Source organism: Eurytemora carolleeae, unplaced genomic scaffold, assembly GCF_000591075.1.
Source record: "Eurytemora carolleeae unplaced genomic scaffold, Eaff_2.0 scaffold65, whole genome shotgun sequence".
Taxonomy (NCBI): domain Eukaryota; kingdom Metazoa; phylum Arthropoda; class Copepoda; order Calanoida; family Temoridae; genus Eurytemora; species Eurytemora carolleeae.
The window spans coordinates 197,016-216,000 of record NW_019396032.1 but is presented as its reverse complement, the minus strand read 5'-3'; the positions used below and the strand labels follow the sequence as shown (position 1 = coordinate 216,000).

Sequence of the window (18,985 nt, the reverse complement as noted above, 5' to 3'; positions counted from 1 at the left end):
CTTCCATGTTTATGTGTATTCAGTTTAACAGATTGATTTAAATAAAAATAAAAATCTAAATAGTACTTCTCAGTAGAAGCGCATTAGTTTGATCCAAGGAATGTATAGTACCTGAAAGAGTCCTGGACCAGCTGGAAAGGTCAGACAAGAAATGAAGAATGAAATGAAGAAAGGATAAATAAACCGGTTTTTCTGCAGAAACTTGGTCAGGCGCTTGTTCCCTCGCATCCACAGTACGTAGTGCCGATGTATGTACACGTAGGTAGCGCCACCTATAAGCAATCATTAAAAAACCTTTCCATTTAAAGGGATTTCAGTTGACATTTCATCTGTATTTCATTCTATTTTAAATCCACTTCAGAAAGACATGAATTAAGAAATTCAAATAATTATTATAATCAAATTTTCAACTTAATTAAAATAAGAGAAAGACTGGATTTTAAAAATTTATCTGATGGGGGGGGATGGGGGGGGGGGGGGCGAAGAATTTGTTGATGTCACTAATCGGAGACATATATTTTCTAGAATTGTCAACAGCATAAATTCAGAGATTTCAAACAAATTAGAGATTTTAATCTAACCTAAAGTTCAATGAAGAAAGTTCACAAGACTGTTTAGAAACAAAGATGACGTCATATTAGATTTTTATTAAATCGATTTAAATCACAAAAACTTAAATTTAAATAATCAAATTTCAATTCACAATAATCGTGGATATTGGATAACAAAACAGGTTTAAAAAAATCATAAACACTAAAATTAGGATTGAAAGTATTTCAATCCTAATTTCATTTATAATTATAAAACCATTGAAATATTTCTTAACTAATAATATCAAAAGTAAAAGAATGCATCTTTTATTTTTATCTTCCTCATAGCTGAAAATATATCCTAATTTTGCATTTGATCACGTGATTTCAATATATAATATAATAGCAGTGCCTGGGGTTGCCCGGGATTTAAATTAAAAATTGAATATAAAAAATTTAAATCTACCCCGGGTACCCATGAATTTCCTCAACATTTTTAGCAAATACGGTCCAGTCGTCTGGCCAGCTATTGCTCACATATATACGTACAAATATTGATATATATGAGCGAAGAGCTTTATTATAGATATTATATTCTACCTACTCCACAGCAGACCCCTATGAGGGCAAATATGATAAGCTCTTGTGGATCGTAGGGGAAGTCCATCCGAAACCCAGTTCTTGAAAAAAAAAAATTGAAATACATAAAACTATCAGGACGAGAAAAACTAATAAATTCTTAAACTTCATAACTTCTTCCTCCTCGACTTTCTAAAATCCAAACTTCAAAACCTTGAAAACTCCGGACTTCCAACTTTCACACCTTCCACTTTTAAAAGTTCTTCTTTATACCAAAACTTCTCGACCGAAAACTATCCAAAGACCCCCAACATCCCAAACTTCAAGATCTCCATACCCCCGTACTACCCGCCCACTACACACACTAACACGGGCAGCCAGCCGTAGTACATTTGAATTTCCGAGCCGTGTCAACCTTTCCAGTGACAGTTTGTACTGTACCTAGCTCTATGAACAGGATAAACCGGTGCCACAAGGTTGACGCGGTCAGACTTAATGCTTCATATTGGTTGCATTTACTTCTACTATTTGGGCAGATGTGAGTGTAAAAGTGATGTACATAGACATAGTTTACCTGAAAACTGCTACAAATGTATCTTCATATCCAAACCAGATCGACAATAATCTAAAACAAATAATATTTAGGAATTCAGTAGAAAATTTTCTGTTTTAAAAATTATTTTATGGGATTTGGTAACTTTTAGATTAGATAATAGAATATACTAGCTGAAGGGCTCGGCCTTTCCCGTGGATAAAAAATCAAATTTTGTAGCCTAAACACCCGGCCCCCGGCCATCCATGAGTGTCCACAAGAAATTTCAGCCCATTCGGTTCAGCCGTTTGGCCGGCAACATACATATATACGTTTCATATGTTTTATTATATAGATATTTTTTAATGTAATGTTTATTATAATAAAAGGTGAGGAATTAGATAAAAAACACTAAAAAATACAAAATTGTGATAAAAAACTGAAGGCCATAAAATAAAAATGTTCTCAAAACAATCAATTTTATGAATATGTAATTAATGAGAACCTGAAGATGACAGCTCCGCAAACAGCGGCGAAGAAACCTCTCCAGTAATTTCTGACAGCAAAGTAAACTGTAGTTACCTAAACAAACAGTAATAATAATAATAATAATAATAATAATAATAATAATATCTAGCTGATGTGCCCGGCAATGCCCGTGGAAAAAAAATTTGAAAAAATAATTGAAAAAAATCTTTTTTTTTAATCCTATGTTACCCACGGATTATAACTGGATGCATAATATTATTAATATTATTAATAATAATAATTAAATTTTCATATTTTTGATTTGAATTAGCAGAACCGTCAAGATTTTTCATTAATATATTATTTACAAGTATAATAAATTGAAAAACTATGTAAACACAATAAATCCACCCCACGGGCCACGGATGTGTTGGATAATTATTAGAATTTCCCACATTCCCGGATACGAGGGGGGGGGGGCTTTCAGATGAACATTTCTTACAATGGGAATCTAGGACACATTTAAGATATAGAGATCTGGCTTTGCCCGCACAATTTATTGCGTATTCTAACGCTGAGCATATCGGAGGTAGTTCAGGTAAAGCGGATATGCATCCAGGGAATCCAGGTGTTATTTTTTGATGATAAATTTTTTCTTAAATTTTTTGTTGAGATTTTAAGAAAAAATTGTTTACTTCAGTTTTCAGATATTCACTACAAAAGTAAGAATGAGAAAAATATATTTAAGAACTAATCATTGAAAATAAATTTAAATAATAATGATAAAACTGATAATTATAATGATAATAGTAATATATCAAATAACAGTTTAACAACACAAAAGGAAAATAATTTTTAAAAAAATCCCACCAATTTAAAAGTGCATCTCTGATCAAAGCTTTCACCCCTGTGCAGTGTACAGTGCAGAGAATGCATTTCTTTAGGTGTTGACTGCTTATTGCTATGCAGGCCGCAGGGTGAATATTTAGGGGGGAGATTTTGTTGTTTTCAATGTGCAATGAATTCACCAAGTTTATTCTGCATGATAAAAAGTTTTGCACTAAACTCTGTTTTCTTTTTAAAGGGAGTGTTTGTGAAAAATTAAAGGGGGGTCAGGTTAAATCCTAAAAAATTTGGATTCGATCGGGTATACAGGAGAACATTTTTGAAAACACTTGATGCCCAAGAGCATAGAGCCCATTTATATTCACTCAGTTGCGTTATTTCACTCGATTTGTAGCGATCGAATCCAACTTTTTATTAGCCTGATACCCCTTAAATTTTTCGCGAACACTTCCTTTAAAGAAACTGATATCTCGTTTCAAACTCTTAATTCTCTTATATCGGATAGACAAAGCTTGAAATATTAAAGGTTTACACTATCAGGTTGCAATGATGTAGGGATTATAAAATTAGAGTCTAAGGACAATAGTTTCTTTGTTTGAAAACTAACGGCCAGATGTTAAAATTCTCCGTATTATTTTGAGAATCAAGATCAGTCATGCTAATTAAACTTAACAGTTGAAAAGTGCACACAATCCTACACTTTCAGGAGGAAAACAGGGTCATTAAAAAAAAGAAATAATTTCAATTTCGTTTTTAAAAGTTTTACTACAGGGTGTCCAAACAAACATAAGACTTGAGGGACGAATTTTAATTCGTCGTTTGATGTCAACGTTTTACTATTCCTGGGATTTCCCAAATGTGGTCTGTTGTAAAGCCCACACTATACTAATACATAGCCAATTATAAGAAAAGAGTAAAGACCACAATTCAATTTTTTTTTCATTATTCATACTAATATCGTAGTACTCAAACGTCAAAAATTCGTCATTTTAAGAATTAAAAATACACCATGTTATATAATGTATTTACTATAGCTATGGGAACCCAGCTTTGCATGCAAACTAAACTTTCTCTAAAAAATCAAACAACACTTAACCTAAAATTTTAAACACAGGATAAAAGAACATTCCCGTGATTCAACCGATTTCCCCAATCATAATGTAAGGCAAATCAGTCAAGGGGTTTCTGAGTTACGATTACAAATACAAACAAATAAACAAACAAACAAACAAACAAACAAACAAACAAACAAACAAACAAACAAACAAACAAACAAAGAGAGATTACTACTTAATATTTTTTATGATCCTACCTCTATACTAAAAAGTACTCCGCCTATAGGAGATCCAAAGCAGCAAGCCACACCCACTGCACAAGCTGCAGCTAACATCTCGTTGTTTCTGGACTCATTCCCATATATACCCTAAAACATTCCCATATATACCCTGCAAACATTCCCGCATATACCCTGCAAACATTTCCATATATACCCTGCAAACAGTCCCATATATACCCTGCAAACATTTCCATATATACCATGAAAACATTCCCATATATATACCCTGCAAAAATTTCCATATATACCCTGCAAACATTCCCATATATACTCTGCAAACAGTCCCATATATATACCCAGCAAACATTCCCATATATACCCTGCAAACATTCCCATATATACCCTGCAAACATTTCCATATAAACCCTGCAAACAATCCTATTTATACCCTGAAAACATTCCCATATGTACCCTGCAAACAGTCCCATATTTATACCCTGCAAACATTCCCATATATACCCTGCAAACAGTCCCATATATATACCCTGTAAACATTCCCGTATATACCCTGCAAACAGTCCCATATATATACCCTGCAAACATTCCCATATATACCCTGCAAACATTCCCATATATACCCTGCAAACATTCCCATATATACCCTGCAAACATTCTTATGTATGCCCTTCGAACATTCCTATATATACCCTGCAAACATTCCCATATATACCCTGCAAACATTCTTATATATGCCCTACGAACATTCCTATATATACCCTTCGAACATTCCTATATATACCCTTCAAACATTCCCATATATACCCTGCAAACAATCCTATTTATACCCTTCAAACATTCCTATATATATATATAAACCCTTCAAACATTCCTATTTATACCCTGCTAACATTCCCATATTTACCCTTCAAACATTCCCATGTATACACTGCTAAACATTCATGATATCTATAAAATAAACGGCGATGTTTACAAAACTGACATGTATGACATTGATGAGAAGAAAGAAAATTAATGACAGCAATGCCAGAAAGAACAGGGTAAATGACAAAATCATAACTCAAGACAAAGGAATGATGGATATTTTGTTAAACATCAGTTAACTTTGAAACTACCGTTAGAGAGGAAGGGGTTATACCTGGAACGAGGATAGTTTGGCTAGCAGAGCAGCTACAATACTGGCGATATGAACGAAAGGTCCTTCTTTCCCTAATGGCATCCCTGAACCCAGTGTTGCAGTCAGACCGACAGTTTTGGCAATGAACGTTCTAAACAATAGAAAATAATTATTTGTATTTATATTTTAAAAACAATTTTGAATTTTTTGTTGCATGACTAGACTATGTCTAAAAGGGATGAGTAAATAAATAGCACTACAATTGTTGAAAAAAGTCGTAACTCAAATTTAAAAAGCATCCAAAAACAAATTTCCTTTAAAACTTAAACAGAATTAAAAAATATTGGTTGTACAATCTGAAGGCTTTTGCAATACACACATCTAACTAAGTGCATCTTTTTAATAATACATTTAATATCAAAGCTATCATTTCTTCATGTTAAAATTAAGATCAATCAACATGTTCACATTGAAGTGAATTGTCATGCAATTAGATAAGAGTTGGTTCGATCTGGTTTCGGGGAATAGGATTCACTGGTTTTCCAGCTTCAGGTTTAAATAATATTTTCCAGGCTATTTTACGACCAGGTATAGAGGCTGAATAAGTTTTTACAATTTTCACAAAACATATTGATGTAGAATTTATTAGTTTAACTAGATTTATTTAAAGGAATTTTCAACATATTTCAAATATCCTTCCTTCAAAGATTTACAAAAACTATCTACTAAAACTAAAACTATCTGAGTAACAAAGTGATTAATTTTAGAGATTTTCTTTCTTGTCTTTGTTGAGGTTTTTTTTGATAAAGTTTAAATTAAGTTCAGTTTTTTTGATTTGTGAAATAAACCAAGAGAATTGATCAACTCTAAATAACGGTTTTAGTTGAATTCAAATCTGAGACGGGTGGCTTTTGTGAAATATTAGAAGTGCCCGGTGTTGCCAGTGGTATTTTTAAAATTGATAAAACTCTTCAGAAAACGACCCTCTGTGTCAAGGTTAATTTGAGTGATACACCAGAGTCCGATTTTAATGAATTTGAGCCGTTTCTCAAATCCGCGAAAAACCGGTTTCAATTGAGGGCCGACTTAAATCTGGAAACATTGAATACAATTTTAAGTGGAACCAACCATATTTGAGCCGCGTCTCAAATTTAAGCCACGGCTTAATTCTTTAAATTCGGCCTCAGCTACAAAGCGTCCCATTTCATATTGAATTATATTATCTGATTATTTTTGAAAATCACAATTTAAAGCCATGAACAATCCGAAATGATGTGGGATACCCTGTATCATTCAAATAATCATGTGGGGAAAAGGTAGCATTACTTGAATTACTTAAGGTTTGCCGGCTATAGATTATATATATATATATATATATATATATTTCGTGGCTTCGTGTTTTGCTTAAGAATGATCGGTCAAAGCGTATTTAAGGAGCTGAATAGGTCATGGGTCAACTCAACCGAATAATTTCACAATTCTTCAAATATTTTAACTTCAAGATCAGTCTTAGAAAGTTCAAAGAGAGACTGAGAGGGACTGTTTGTCAAATATTAATTTTAAACACGACAATGCGAGACACCAACGTGCACTCCAGGTCGCCCTTTTATGATAAAAAGTTTATGATTTTCTACTTCCTTTATATTTAGCAGACCTGTAATATTTCAAACTATGAGTTCGGTTGGGAAATAATAGAATAAGTTTGAAATTTCAATGTTTACATTATCAGGTTTCAAAGAAATAGGGATTAGAAAATTAGAGCTTGCGGCGAGTGTTCAGTTCTCTTTCTGGCATAAATTGGTCAGCTTGACTAGATAAATACAGGGAGAATTCTGCAGTTGGATTCTTTAATTTTCCCCTAAATCTTAACATTAGAAATATCATCTTTATATGTATTTAGGCTTATCCGTCTGCTTATTTGTCTGCATGTATTCAATAAACGTTAAAACAGATCTGGACCACATATTTTGTAGCATCTCAGATGACCACCGAAGATTATTCAATTGAATGGTCAAAATTTTGTCTAAAAAATTTGTTTCCAGAAAAAAGTCTTGTTTTATCAAAATTCTGATTTAAAAAATGATTTTCAACAAAATAAAAAACTATCGTATTTCAAAAGAAAAGACAGCTGGTCTATTATAAAATATGAGAACACCCAAACAGAACTTAAAATAGGCGCAAAAATAGTAAATTATGTTCTTGTTTTGACAATTGAAATAGAAAAATAGAAAATGTAAAGTGATGACATTGTATTTTCAATATTTTGTCAAAATAATGACATCTATTAGCTTATGATGAGGGGGAAAGAAGTCAGCTATTATCCCCAGAACTTTGAATTTACTATTTTCTCTTTTTAGTTGTTAACACCTTTCATGGAGGTGTTAACAAATAAAATATGAATCTAAACAATAGTTTAAGTCTCTGTATTCTGTATTCTGTATTCTGTATTCTGTATTCTGTACTCTGTATTCTTATTCTGTATTCTGTATTCTGTATTCTGTATTCTGTATTCTGTATTCTGTATTCTGTATTCTGTATTCTGTATTCTGTATTTCTGCATTCTGTATTCTGTATTCTATCTTAAAGTCTCGAAGTCTTTATGTCAACAGTCTAGATATAAATATAGTCTTTACACTGAGAGCAAAAAAAATTCCTTCCCTCAAACTCATAATTTTACCACCTGTTGTCATAGACCCTGGATATTTCAATCCATGAATTTTACTAGACCTTGCTTTCAAATACTAAAGGTTTACACCATCATCAGGTTGAACAGATATTAAAAATTTAGAGCTTTGTGTCAGGGTTTCTCAAGAAATAAATTTTTATATTAAAATTATTTTCAAGACTTTAAGAAAAAAGGAAAATTGAAGATCAACGTTTTTTCCATCACTTATAATCTACAGAAAAAAAGGTTTTTAAGAGGGGGAAGAGTGGGATGTGATTTTTTGAAGAAAGTTTTTAAAAAAACGTTTTAAAGCAACCATTGTACTGGATATTAGCATAATGTTCTTTATCTAACCTAAAAGTGAGATATTCCTTCAGAACCACACCTCTTAGAATAGTTTTCATTTCAGGTATACCAGAACCAATTGCCTGAAATATTATATCAGATTAGATTTCAGGTATACCAGAACCAGTTGCCTGAAATAGTTTATCAGATTAGATTTTAGGTATACCAGAATCAATTCCCTGAAATAGTGTATCAGATTAGATTTCAGGTATACCAGAACCAATTCCCTGAAATAGTCTATCAAATTAGATTTCAGTTATACCAGAACCAGTTGCCTGAAATAGTTTATCAGATTAGATTTCAGGTATACCAGAACCAATTCCCTGAAATAGTCTATCAGATTAGATTTCAGGTATACCAGAACCAATTCCCTGAAATAGTCTATCAGATTAGATTTCAGGTATACCAGAACCAATTCCCTGAAATAGTCTATCAGATTAGATTTCAGGTATACCAGAACCAATTCCCTGAAATAGTCTATCAGATTAGATTTCAGGTATACCAGAACCAATTCCCTGAAATAGTCTATCAGATTAGATTTCAGGTATACCAGAACCAATTCCCTGAAATAGTCTATCAGATTAGATTTCAGGTATACCAGAACCAATTCCCTGAAATAGTCTATCAGATTAGATTTCAGGTATACCAGAACCAATTCCCTGAAATAGTCTATCAGATTAGATTTCAGGTATACCAGAACCAATTCCCTGAAATAGTCTATCAAATTAGATTTCAGTTATACCAGAACCAGTTGCCTGAAATAGTTTATCAGATTAGATTTCAGGTATACAAGAATTACTTGAGGTGAAACACCTTTATGTACCTGAGATGAAACTACTTTATATACCTGAGATAAAACTACTTTATGTACATGAGGTAAAACTTCTTTGTATACAAAAGGTGAAACTAACTGCTTTATGTACATGAGGAACTACTTTATGTACACGAGTTGAAACTACTTTATGTACCTGAGGAGCAACTACATGTACGAATCCAGCACTAAACAAAACTAGGAAAACAGGTAACGAAGTCCAGGCTAGAAACTGGAGTCCAATATGTGAAACTAAATCTTTCACAAGCCACAGCCGGGCCTAAATATTAAAATATTAAACAGAATTTCTGTATTTTTAAAGGGACTGTCGTGTTATTTAAAGTAACTTATCATTTAACGAGAAGCATATCTAATTCACAACTGTAGCCTTGAAATGTATAACGTGATTTTTCTCTCGAGAAATGTGTTTAATTCTAATAATTCCTACAGAGATGGCCTGCAGCATAAATGCGCAAGTTACTTTTATAAAGACCCCACAGTTGAAAAAATAAGGTTTCAAAATAATAAACGTGGAAAGTGGATATCCAATCATACTTGATTAGACCAAGTTATTAAGGGAATGCCACTCATATACATAAATAGAATGTCATTTAAAGCTTTGTCTGCACACCCATTAAACAACTTAGTTTTGATATCTCAATTGTTAAATGTAAAATGCTTCTGATGAGTTTTTATTTATCTTTTTAGGCTAAAACTAATCCCTGTATCATTGCAGCCTGATGGTGTACATCTTTTGATACTTTAAATATTGACTATTATATCCAGCAGAACTTAGAGTTTAAAGAATCAAAGAACTACGACATCAGGTTGCAAATATACAATGATTTGAAAATTAAAGTTTGAGAGAAGTGATCGGTTCATTTGCAGTTACTAAATCTATCAGATTTTGCAAGAAATGGAACAGCGAAAGTTTTTTTTTTATAAAATCTGAACAGCATCGCAAACTATTTGCTTTACTTAAGTCATGTTTTTTGAAAATCAAAAAATATTAATTCCATAAATTATTTCAATATTAAAGAATAATTTATATAACAGCGTTTTTAATTTTATCAAAGGCTTATGACACGTAATTAGAGATTGATTAGTTCTTATCAAAGGTTTATGATACGTAATTAGAGATTGATTAGTTCTTATCAAAGGTTTATCAGTCTTCAATGAAGATTCCTTAGTTTATATTAAGAGGTTAATTAAATTTTATTTAGGTTAAATAGATTTCGGAGCCATCGAAAGAATTTAAAAGATATCGTTTTCTTAACTGCAGATATTTAGTTTTTTAATTGAATAATTATAAGGAGCTCTTTAGAACTGCTCCCCCGGCCATATTCAGAGCTATTTATTTATTTTTACAATTCCTGAGATTTAAGTATAATATAGTACCAAAACTCATTACAAAAAAAAATTGTCAAGACGACATTTTACAAATTCATTCGACGGCTCCGAAGAACTGGGTTAAACTCTAATGTATTTCTTCTACCTTGTTACAGACTGAGATCGTGTAGTCCATGACGAATGAGACGAGCGCCATAATAATCCCGAGCATAGCGAGGAACACCCAATCCTCCCCAATGCGCGCAAATGTGTGCTTCCAGATAAATGTGAGAACGCGCGCACATTCTCCTGAACCTCTGAAACAGAACCAATGTTAGTAGTATTAACATTTATTGTAAAAATAATACATTCCGAAAAATTCATTGGCGCAGAATTTCTTCTGGAAAGTTATTTAGGCTTAAATCTTCCAATCCGTGTACATCCTTGAAGTTATCTCTGGATTGTTTAGCTGATTGACACATCCTCTGACCCCAATGTAACCCATTTGCTTTTTATCAGGAATATAACTTTTTCTTTAACAGACTTTTTTCCAAAATTTTCTTCCAGTCAGCAGTCATCTTGGTTTAATTACCTAGAATTATGTAGATATTTATTTCTGTTCACACCCCCCCCCCCATTCTTCCATTGGACTAAATATAACACTTGAAAACATCCAAATGAAATTAATCAAACTTTATCATCTAGAACCTTGAATAAAATGTGGCTACTTGACGCACGTATTAGATAAGTAATTAAGAGAGCTTGAAAGGTCGTTATTTAGTTAGTTATAAAAATACAAGCCAAATCTCTGAAAGTAAATTTTACTTAATTATGACACACCCTGTCCTTTACGGTCAAGCGTGCATTATATGTGTCTGGGTATATTTTAAGGTAGCTAATTGGTGTGAAATCGTAATGAGTTTTTAAAACAAAAATAATTGTTTTCCCCATCATATCATTCAAATTTGGACAATGCGTTTTCAGAAAAAGATATTTCCTAACATTTTAAAAATCTAAAAATATATTAAGAACCTTTACTTCCAAACAGGGGGTACAAAAGGCGAAGGTGGGGGGGCTTTGGGGACTCAGGCCCCCCCCCTGGATCAGTAGAATCAATGGTTTCCTGGGGTTTTTCAGACCTCAATGAATGTCCTCCCCCCCACGTAAAATAAAATTAAACCTACCCAGGAAGAAATTACTGAGTATGCTCCTGCTTTCAAACGTATCAATTTATCTTTTCAAAGTTTATTAATCTTAATAATACTCAAACAAAATCTGATAATTTTAAGCTGAACTCGACGAGGTTCAGATAAACCTTGGCTCACCTTAGTTCTCGTTTTCAGATAAACCTTGGCTCACCTTAGTTCTCGTTTTCTCTTCCTTGTTTCTTTCTTTCTGGTTCTTTCTAGAATTCTTTGACGCTTAGCTTCTTCCCTAGAATATATCAATATTATTATTAATTATCATGAATATAATGATTATTATGATTATTATGATTATTATGATTATTATGATAATTATGATAATTATGATTATTATGATTAATATGATGATTATGATTATTGTGATTATTGTGATTATTATGATTATTATGATTATTATGATTATTATGATTATTATGATTATTATGATCATTATGATTATTATGATTATTATGATCATTATGATTATTATGATTATTATGATTATTATGATTATTATGATCATTATAATTATTATGATTATTGTGATTATTATGATTATTATGATTATGATGATCATTATGATTATTATGATTATTATGATTATGATGATCATTATGATCATTGTGATTATTATGATTATTATTATTATTTAGCGAAATAGGGCTACTCGCAACGAAATTAAAAGGAGTTAAAGTTCAACTAAAGCTAGAATAAAAGGTATAGGGGTAAAGAAAAAGTAAAACAAGCAAAGAAAGAAATATGGAGAACTAGGATTAGAGGTAGGAAATATGGAACAAGGATTAAAAGTAAGGAAATATGGAACTAGGATTAGAAGTAGGGAAATATGGAACCAGGATTAGAAGTAAGGAAATATGGAACTAGGATTAGAAGTAATGAAATATGGAGAACTAGGATTAGAAGTAAGGAAATATGGAGACCAGGATTAGAAGTAAGGAAATATGGAGAACTAGGATTAGAAGCAAGGAAATATGAAACTAAGATAAGAAGCAAGGAAATATGGAACTAGGATTAGAAGTTAGGAAATATGGAACCAGGATTAGAAGTAAGGAAATATGGAGAACTAGGATTAGAAGCAAGGAAATATGAAACTAAGATAAGAAGCTAGGAAATATGGAACTAGGATTAGAAGTAAGGAAATATGGAAGTAGGATTAGAAGTAAGGAAATATGAAACTAGGATTAGAAGCAAGGAAATATGGAACTAGGATTAGAAGTAAGAAAATATGGAACCAGGATTAGAAGTAAGGAAATATGGAACTAGGATTAGAAGTAAGAAAATATGAAACTAGGATTAGAAGTAAGAAAATATGAAACTAGGATTAGAAGTAAGGAAATATGGAACTAGGATTATCAGTAAGGAAATATGGAACTAGGATTAGAAGTAAGTAAATATGAAACTAGGATTAGAAGTAAGGAAATATGGAACTAGGATTATCAGTAAGGAAATATCAAACTAGGATAAGAAGTAAGGCAATATGGAACTAGAATTAGAAGTAAGGAAATATGGAACTAGGATTTGAAGTAAGAAAATATGAAACTAGAATTAGAAGTAAGAAAATATGGAACTAGAATTAGAAGGAAGAAAATATGAAACTAGGATCAGAAGTAAAGAAAAATATGGAACTAGGATTATCAGTAAGGAAATATCAAACAAGGATTAGAAGTAAGGAAATATGGAACAAGGATTAGAAGTAAAGAAAAATATGGAACAAGGATTAGAAGAAAATATGGAACTAGGATTAGAAGTAAGGAAATATGGACATGGATTAGAAGTAAGGAAATATGGAACTAGGTTTAGAAATAAGAAAATATCAAACTAGGATTAGAAGTAATAAAAATATAGAACTAGGATTAGAAGACAGATAGATAGATAAACAAACAGATAAATAGACAGAGAAACCGATAGACACATACACAAATAGATAAACAGAGAGACGAGACAGATAGGATATATAAACAGATAGATAAACTGACATGCAGATAGGTATACAGATGGATAGACAGATAGCTAGTCACATAGCTAGACAGATAGCTAGACAGATAGCTAGACAGATAGCTAGACATATAGCTAGACATATAGCTAGACATATAGCTAGACAGTTAGCTATTAGAACTATTAGAAAAGAAATCTGAAAAAGAGGTCCCGTTATGAACCCCCCAGACCGCCGGCAGGCATGGGAAGCACCGTCCCACACCTACTCTAACTGGACCTTTATACCCACAACAATTAGACCATTGTCAGAAGATAAAAAGGTGATACTACACAGATAGTTAGACAGATAGACAGATAGATAAACATATTCTCAAATGAACACTTCAAGAACACATTCTCAAATGAACACTTCTGGGATCTCGAAAATTATGAATGAATTTTGATTGTCAATAAAAACATTAATCAATCTAATATTATTTAGAATGCAGAAAATAAGTTAAACTAACTTCATTTTGACGAGAATTTTTTTTTGAAATTTTCATGAAAAATTTGCTGAAATGAGTGAAAATTAAAAAAAACCCGGTGTATTTCCAGGATAAAAATCCGTACAATCCGTACAATTGGAAAAAAACCGTACAATCCGTACATTCCGTACAATTTCAGGGTTACAAAATAAAAAATCCGTACAATCCGTACATTTTGGCCACCCTGGAACTAGGATTAGAAGTAAGGAAATATGGAACTAGGATTAGAAGTAAGGACATATGGAGAACAGGATTAGAAGTAATGAAATATTAAGAACAGGATTAGAAGTAGTGAAATGTGGAACTAAGATTAGAAGTGATGAAATATGGAGAACTAGGATTAGAAGTAAGGAAATATGGAACTAGGATTAGAAGTAAGGAAATATGGAACTAGGATTAGAAGTAAGGAAATATGGAGAACAGGATTAGAAACAATTGAAATATGGAGAACAGGATTAGAAGTAGTGAAATGTGGAACTAGGATTAGAAGTAATGAAATATGGAGAACTAGGATTAGAAGTAAGGAAATATGGAGACCAGGATTAGATGTAATGAAATATGGAGAACTAGGATTAGAAGTAACGAAATATGGAGAACTAGGATTAGAAGTAATGAAATATGGAGAACTAGGATTAGAAGTAATGAAATATGGAGAACTAGGATTGGAAGTAATGAAATATGGAGAACTAGGATAAGAAGTAATGAAATATGGAACTAGGATTAGAAGTAATGAAATATGGATCTAAGAACCAGGATTAGAAGTAAGGAGATATGGATCTAAGAACCAGGATTGATTTAACTCACTTTATTTGTTCTCCTAGAGCTTCACTGTATCTTCCATACATGAGGGTTTGCTGGTATCCCATAGCACTCTTCCCATCGTCCTATACAGTATTAAATCACATAAAGATTTTTAAACGATAAAGTCAAAGAACTAGTGCTTAGGATCCAGACCACGATATTTTAGCTCCCAGACAGTACAGTACATATAACAAAAACCAGTTTCTGCTTTAAATATCACATCTTAGGTGAAATAATAAGAGAAAAAATCCTGATTTCTCTAGATTCTGATTCGTATCCGAAATATTTGTTATACAAGTCAGATCCTTGGCACTGCAATGAACAAAACTGAACAACTAAATTAAACCACAATTATGATTAATCAACAGATCTGTACTTACATCATCGCTGTAGGAGGAACTAGGAACGTTTAAAGTTACGCTGCCCGGCATTTTCAGGTTCTTCGTCTAATCGTCCAGGTTAATCGTAAATCGTCCAGGTTAATCGTAAATCGTCCAGCTCAGTTCGTCTGCTTCGATTCTTTTCTCATAGTATCACAGATCACTGAGAAAAACGGAAGAAGTATTTCGCCACTTTTTTCTATCGTAGTTCGTCGTGGATTCTGCATTCGAAGGTTTCGTTTCGCTCCAGGTCCAGGATTTGGTACCCAGAGATAGGTTCTAACTATTCTCCGGGTCCTGGGTTAGCTCTCTGATCTTACTTCACAGCTATCTGTCACAATTAGCAAAATAATTATGACATAATTCAGAGACCAAAAAAATATGTTTGGTGATCTTTTTATGAAAATTCCTTTTTTTGTCAAATTTTATTCCTTAATATTTTGCTGTGGTCAATTTTCTACATTATCCTGAAAGAAAAAACAATATTGAATACGGATAAGAATAAACGATTAGCCACCCCCCCCCCCATACACTAGATTAGCCCCCATCCCCTCTTTACGCTAGATACATATGTAAACAAATGATTATGAAAGCAAACAGTAACAGAATGATCATTATTCTAAAAATTAATGATTTTTCTAGAAAGCAAGTTGTATTTAGCGAAAAAATGAAAATTGAACTGATTTGAATAATTGTAAGTGTTATGTGTGTGTAATTTTGCTAAAAATATGTTTAATCTCAAATCTATTTGAAGGAAAAAATACCCCCCGTGTCTTTTCACTTTATGCCCCCACCTAACACAATCTTATAATTTAAACAATGGGATTTCCAATGAACTCCACCACCCCGTCTCTCATCACAGACCCACACCCTCAAACATAGCTTCAGGGAAAAACTAAAATGTATCGCATGAAATATACAAATACAGTCCATGTTCAATGTTCATGCATGGCAAAATTTCTCCTAATTGGCATTTTTTCTTCATTAATGGATAAATATTTTATCAATAAAATATATTTTCTGTTGTAAAATTAATGATTAGATGTCGGTTTATTTCTACGATTAAACAAATTAAAACAATTATTATCTCATCAATTATATCAATATGATCGTTAAATAAATATGATCAATTTAATCAGTATGATCAATTTAATCAGGATGATCAACGTAATAAATCAAATCGATATGATCCAAATTTTTGATTTTTTTACTTTAAAATGACATATGTTAAAAACCCCGAGGGAATTTGTAATCAGTCAACACTTCAGCCTGTGCCACTGTCAGATGTATTTAAACAATGTCAAATAGTGACAATCCTTGGAATTCGACTAATTTCAAAGATGAACTTGAAAACTATTCTCTTCAGCTCCTTTTTAAACCTCTAGGTGAATATTCTTAAGAAAACTATTCCCTTCAGCTCCTTTTTAAACCTCTAGGTTAATATTTTTAAGAAAACTATTCTCTTCAGCTCCTGTTTAAACCTCTAGGTGAATATTCTTAAGAAAACTATTCTCTTCAGCTCCTTTTTAAACCTCTAGGTTAATATTCTTAATAAAAATACCCTGTACAGCTCCTGTTTAAACCTCTAGGTTAATATTCTTAAGAAAACTATCCTGTACAGCTCCTTTTTAAACCTCTAGGTGAATATTCTTAAGAAAACTATTCTCTTCAGCTCCTGTTTAAACCTCTAGGTTAATATTCTTAAGAAAACTATTCTCTTCAGCTCCTGTTTAAACCTCTTAGGTGAATATTCTTAAGAAAACTATCCTGTACAGCTCCTTTTTAAACCTCTAGGTGAATATTCTTAAGAAAACTATTCTCTTCAGCTCCTTGTTAAACCTCTAGGTGAATATTTTTAAGAAAACTATTCTCTTCAGCGCCTTTTTAAACCTCTAGGTGAATATTCTTAAGAAAACCTTATTTTTAATCATTTTCTCAAACCAAGGTCACCCCAAAAGACGAGACTTCAGAGACGACTGTACGGAATTTATAATTTATTTTTTCTTTCTTTGTCAATCGATTTTATAAATCATTAGAATCATATTTTAAGATTTTCCGGTCGTCTTTACAAGCTCATTCTTTGTGTGAACTCTGCATTTTATAAACGGGTTGCATTGTAAAATCAAGTAATTTCCATATATTAGACATGCCTTTCTTTTCTAGGAAATTATTTGGCAAATTTTTTTTCATCCTGTTGGAAATATTTTGGGATCTAATGAGTTTTTCATTCAAAGCCACCTGAGGAAAAAGATCATTTCAGCAAAAAATAATTTCAAAAAGATATAAATACAAACTTTGAAAATTAACTTTTGTGTTTAAGTTGATCTTAATTCTCAACATATTTTCATTGATATTTTTGTTACTTAATTAAAATCATTTTATCAATTTTTTTTTATAAAAACAAACTATATAGAAGTAAATAGTTTGATAAGCTCCATTCGTTCATAATATTTAATACATAAATAACCGAAACCTTGCCAAATGATAAAATATTTACTTTGATACAGGATTTAATATTTACTCACTAGCAAAGAATTCAACAACGTTTAAAAGCTGTTAAGGGACTGCACGTTGCATTTTCAAGTGACCCTCCATACTACAATACTAAATTATACTACATTTATGTGAACAATAATTTAAGATATCGTCGGTTTTCTAGCTTATAAAGAGTTTAATTCTCACATTTTCCTACCCAAATCAAAACAATCAATTTTTCATGCTTGATTAGACAACGCTTTTAATCCCGTTGTGCATGGAACATTTCACTCTTCTATAAATGGAGGGCCACTTGAACCTGCGTCTACAATCCCGTTGTGCAGTGAACATGTCACTCTTCTATAAATGGAGGGCAACTTGAACCTACGTCTACAATCCCGTTGTGCAGTGAACATGTCACTCTTCTATAAATGGAGGGCAATTTGAACCTACGTCAACAATCCCGTTGTGCATGGGACATGTAGCTGTTCTATAAATGGAGGGCAACTTGAACTTACGTCTACAATCCCTTTGTGCATGGGGCATGTAGCTGTTCTATAAATGGAGGGCAACTTGAACCTACGTATACAATCCCGTTGTGCATGGGACATGTAGCTGTTCTATAAATGGAGGGCAACTTGAACCTACGTCTACAATCNACTAGATAGAAGATTATATAGTAGTTACTAGATAGAAGATTATATAGTAGTTACTAGATAGAAGATTATATAGTAGTTACTAGATAGAAGATTATATAGTAGTTACTAGATAGAAGATTATATAGTAGTTACTAGATAGAAGATTATATAGTAGTTACTAGATAGAAGATTATATAGTAGTTACTAGATAGAAGATTATATAGTAGTTACTAGATAGAAGATTATATAGTAGTTACTAGATAGAAGATTATATAGTAGTTACTAGATAGAAGATTATATAGTAGTTACTAGATAGAAGATTATATAGTAGTTACTAGATAGAAGATTATGGAGTAGTTTGATGATTATAAATTGAAGTTCTCGTGTAAAGATTAGAATTTGACAAAGTGGTCAAGTGTTTAAGGCTAAATCTTATGTAATACAAGTTAATAAATAGGGCGGTTTATAAAAAATATAACCTTTAACATGCATTAATATAAACGGCCATTTTACT

General features: G+C 32.1%; 1 protein-coding gene across 2 annotated transcripts in view; it reads right to left on the bottom strand.

The window, feature by feature from the left end:
• Positions 1-15,783, bottom strand: part of LOC111697140 (chloride channel protein 2) — a 28,218-nt gene extending 12,435 nt beyond the window's left edge. For both annotated transcript variants that reach the window (XM_023467039.1, XM_023467046.1), the window contains exons 1-12: positions 15,359-15,783; positions 14,982-15,061; positions 11,876-11,950; positions 10,683-10,833; positions 9,345-9,467; positions 8,386-8,459; positions 5,388-5,517; positions 4,268-4,378; positions 2,147-2,223; positions 1,684-1,734; positions 1,131-1,210; positions 112-272 (exon numbers count right to left, since the gene is read on the bottom strand). In XM_023467039.1, the coding sequence (XP_023322807.1) occupies positions 112-272; positions 1,131-1,210; positions 1,684-1,734; positions 2,147-2,223; positions 4,268-4,378; positions 5,388-5,517; positions 8,386-8,459; positions 9,345-9,467; positions 10,683-10,833; positions 11,876-11,950; positions 14,982-15,061; positions 15,359-15,409 (1,164 nt within the window). In that variant the 5' untranslated portion in view covers positions 15,410-15,783. The remainder of the gene's footprint in view (positions 1-111; positions 273-1,130; positions 1,211-1,683; positions 1,735-2,146; positions 2,224-4,267; positions 4,379-5,387; positions 5,518-8,385; positions 8,460-9,344; positions 9,468-10,682; positions 10,834-11,875; positions 11,951-14,981; positions 15,062-15,358) is intronic.
• Positions 15,784-18,985: the final 3,202 nt, after the last annotated feature.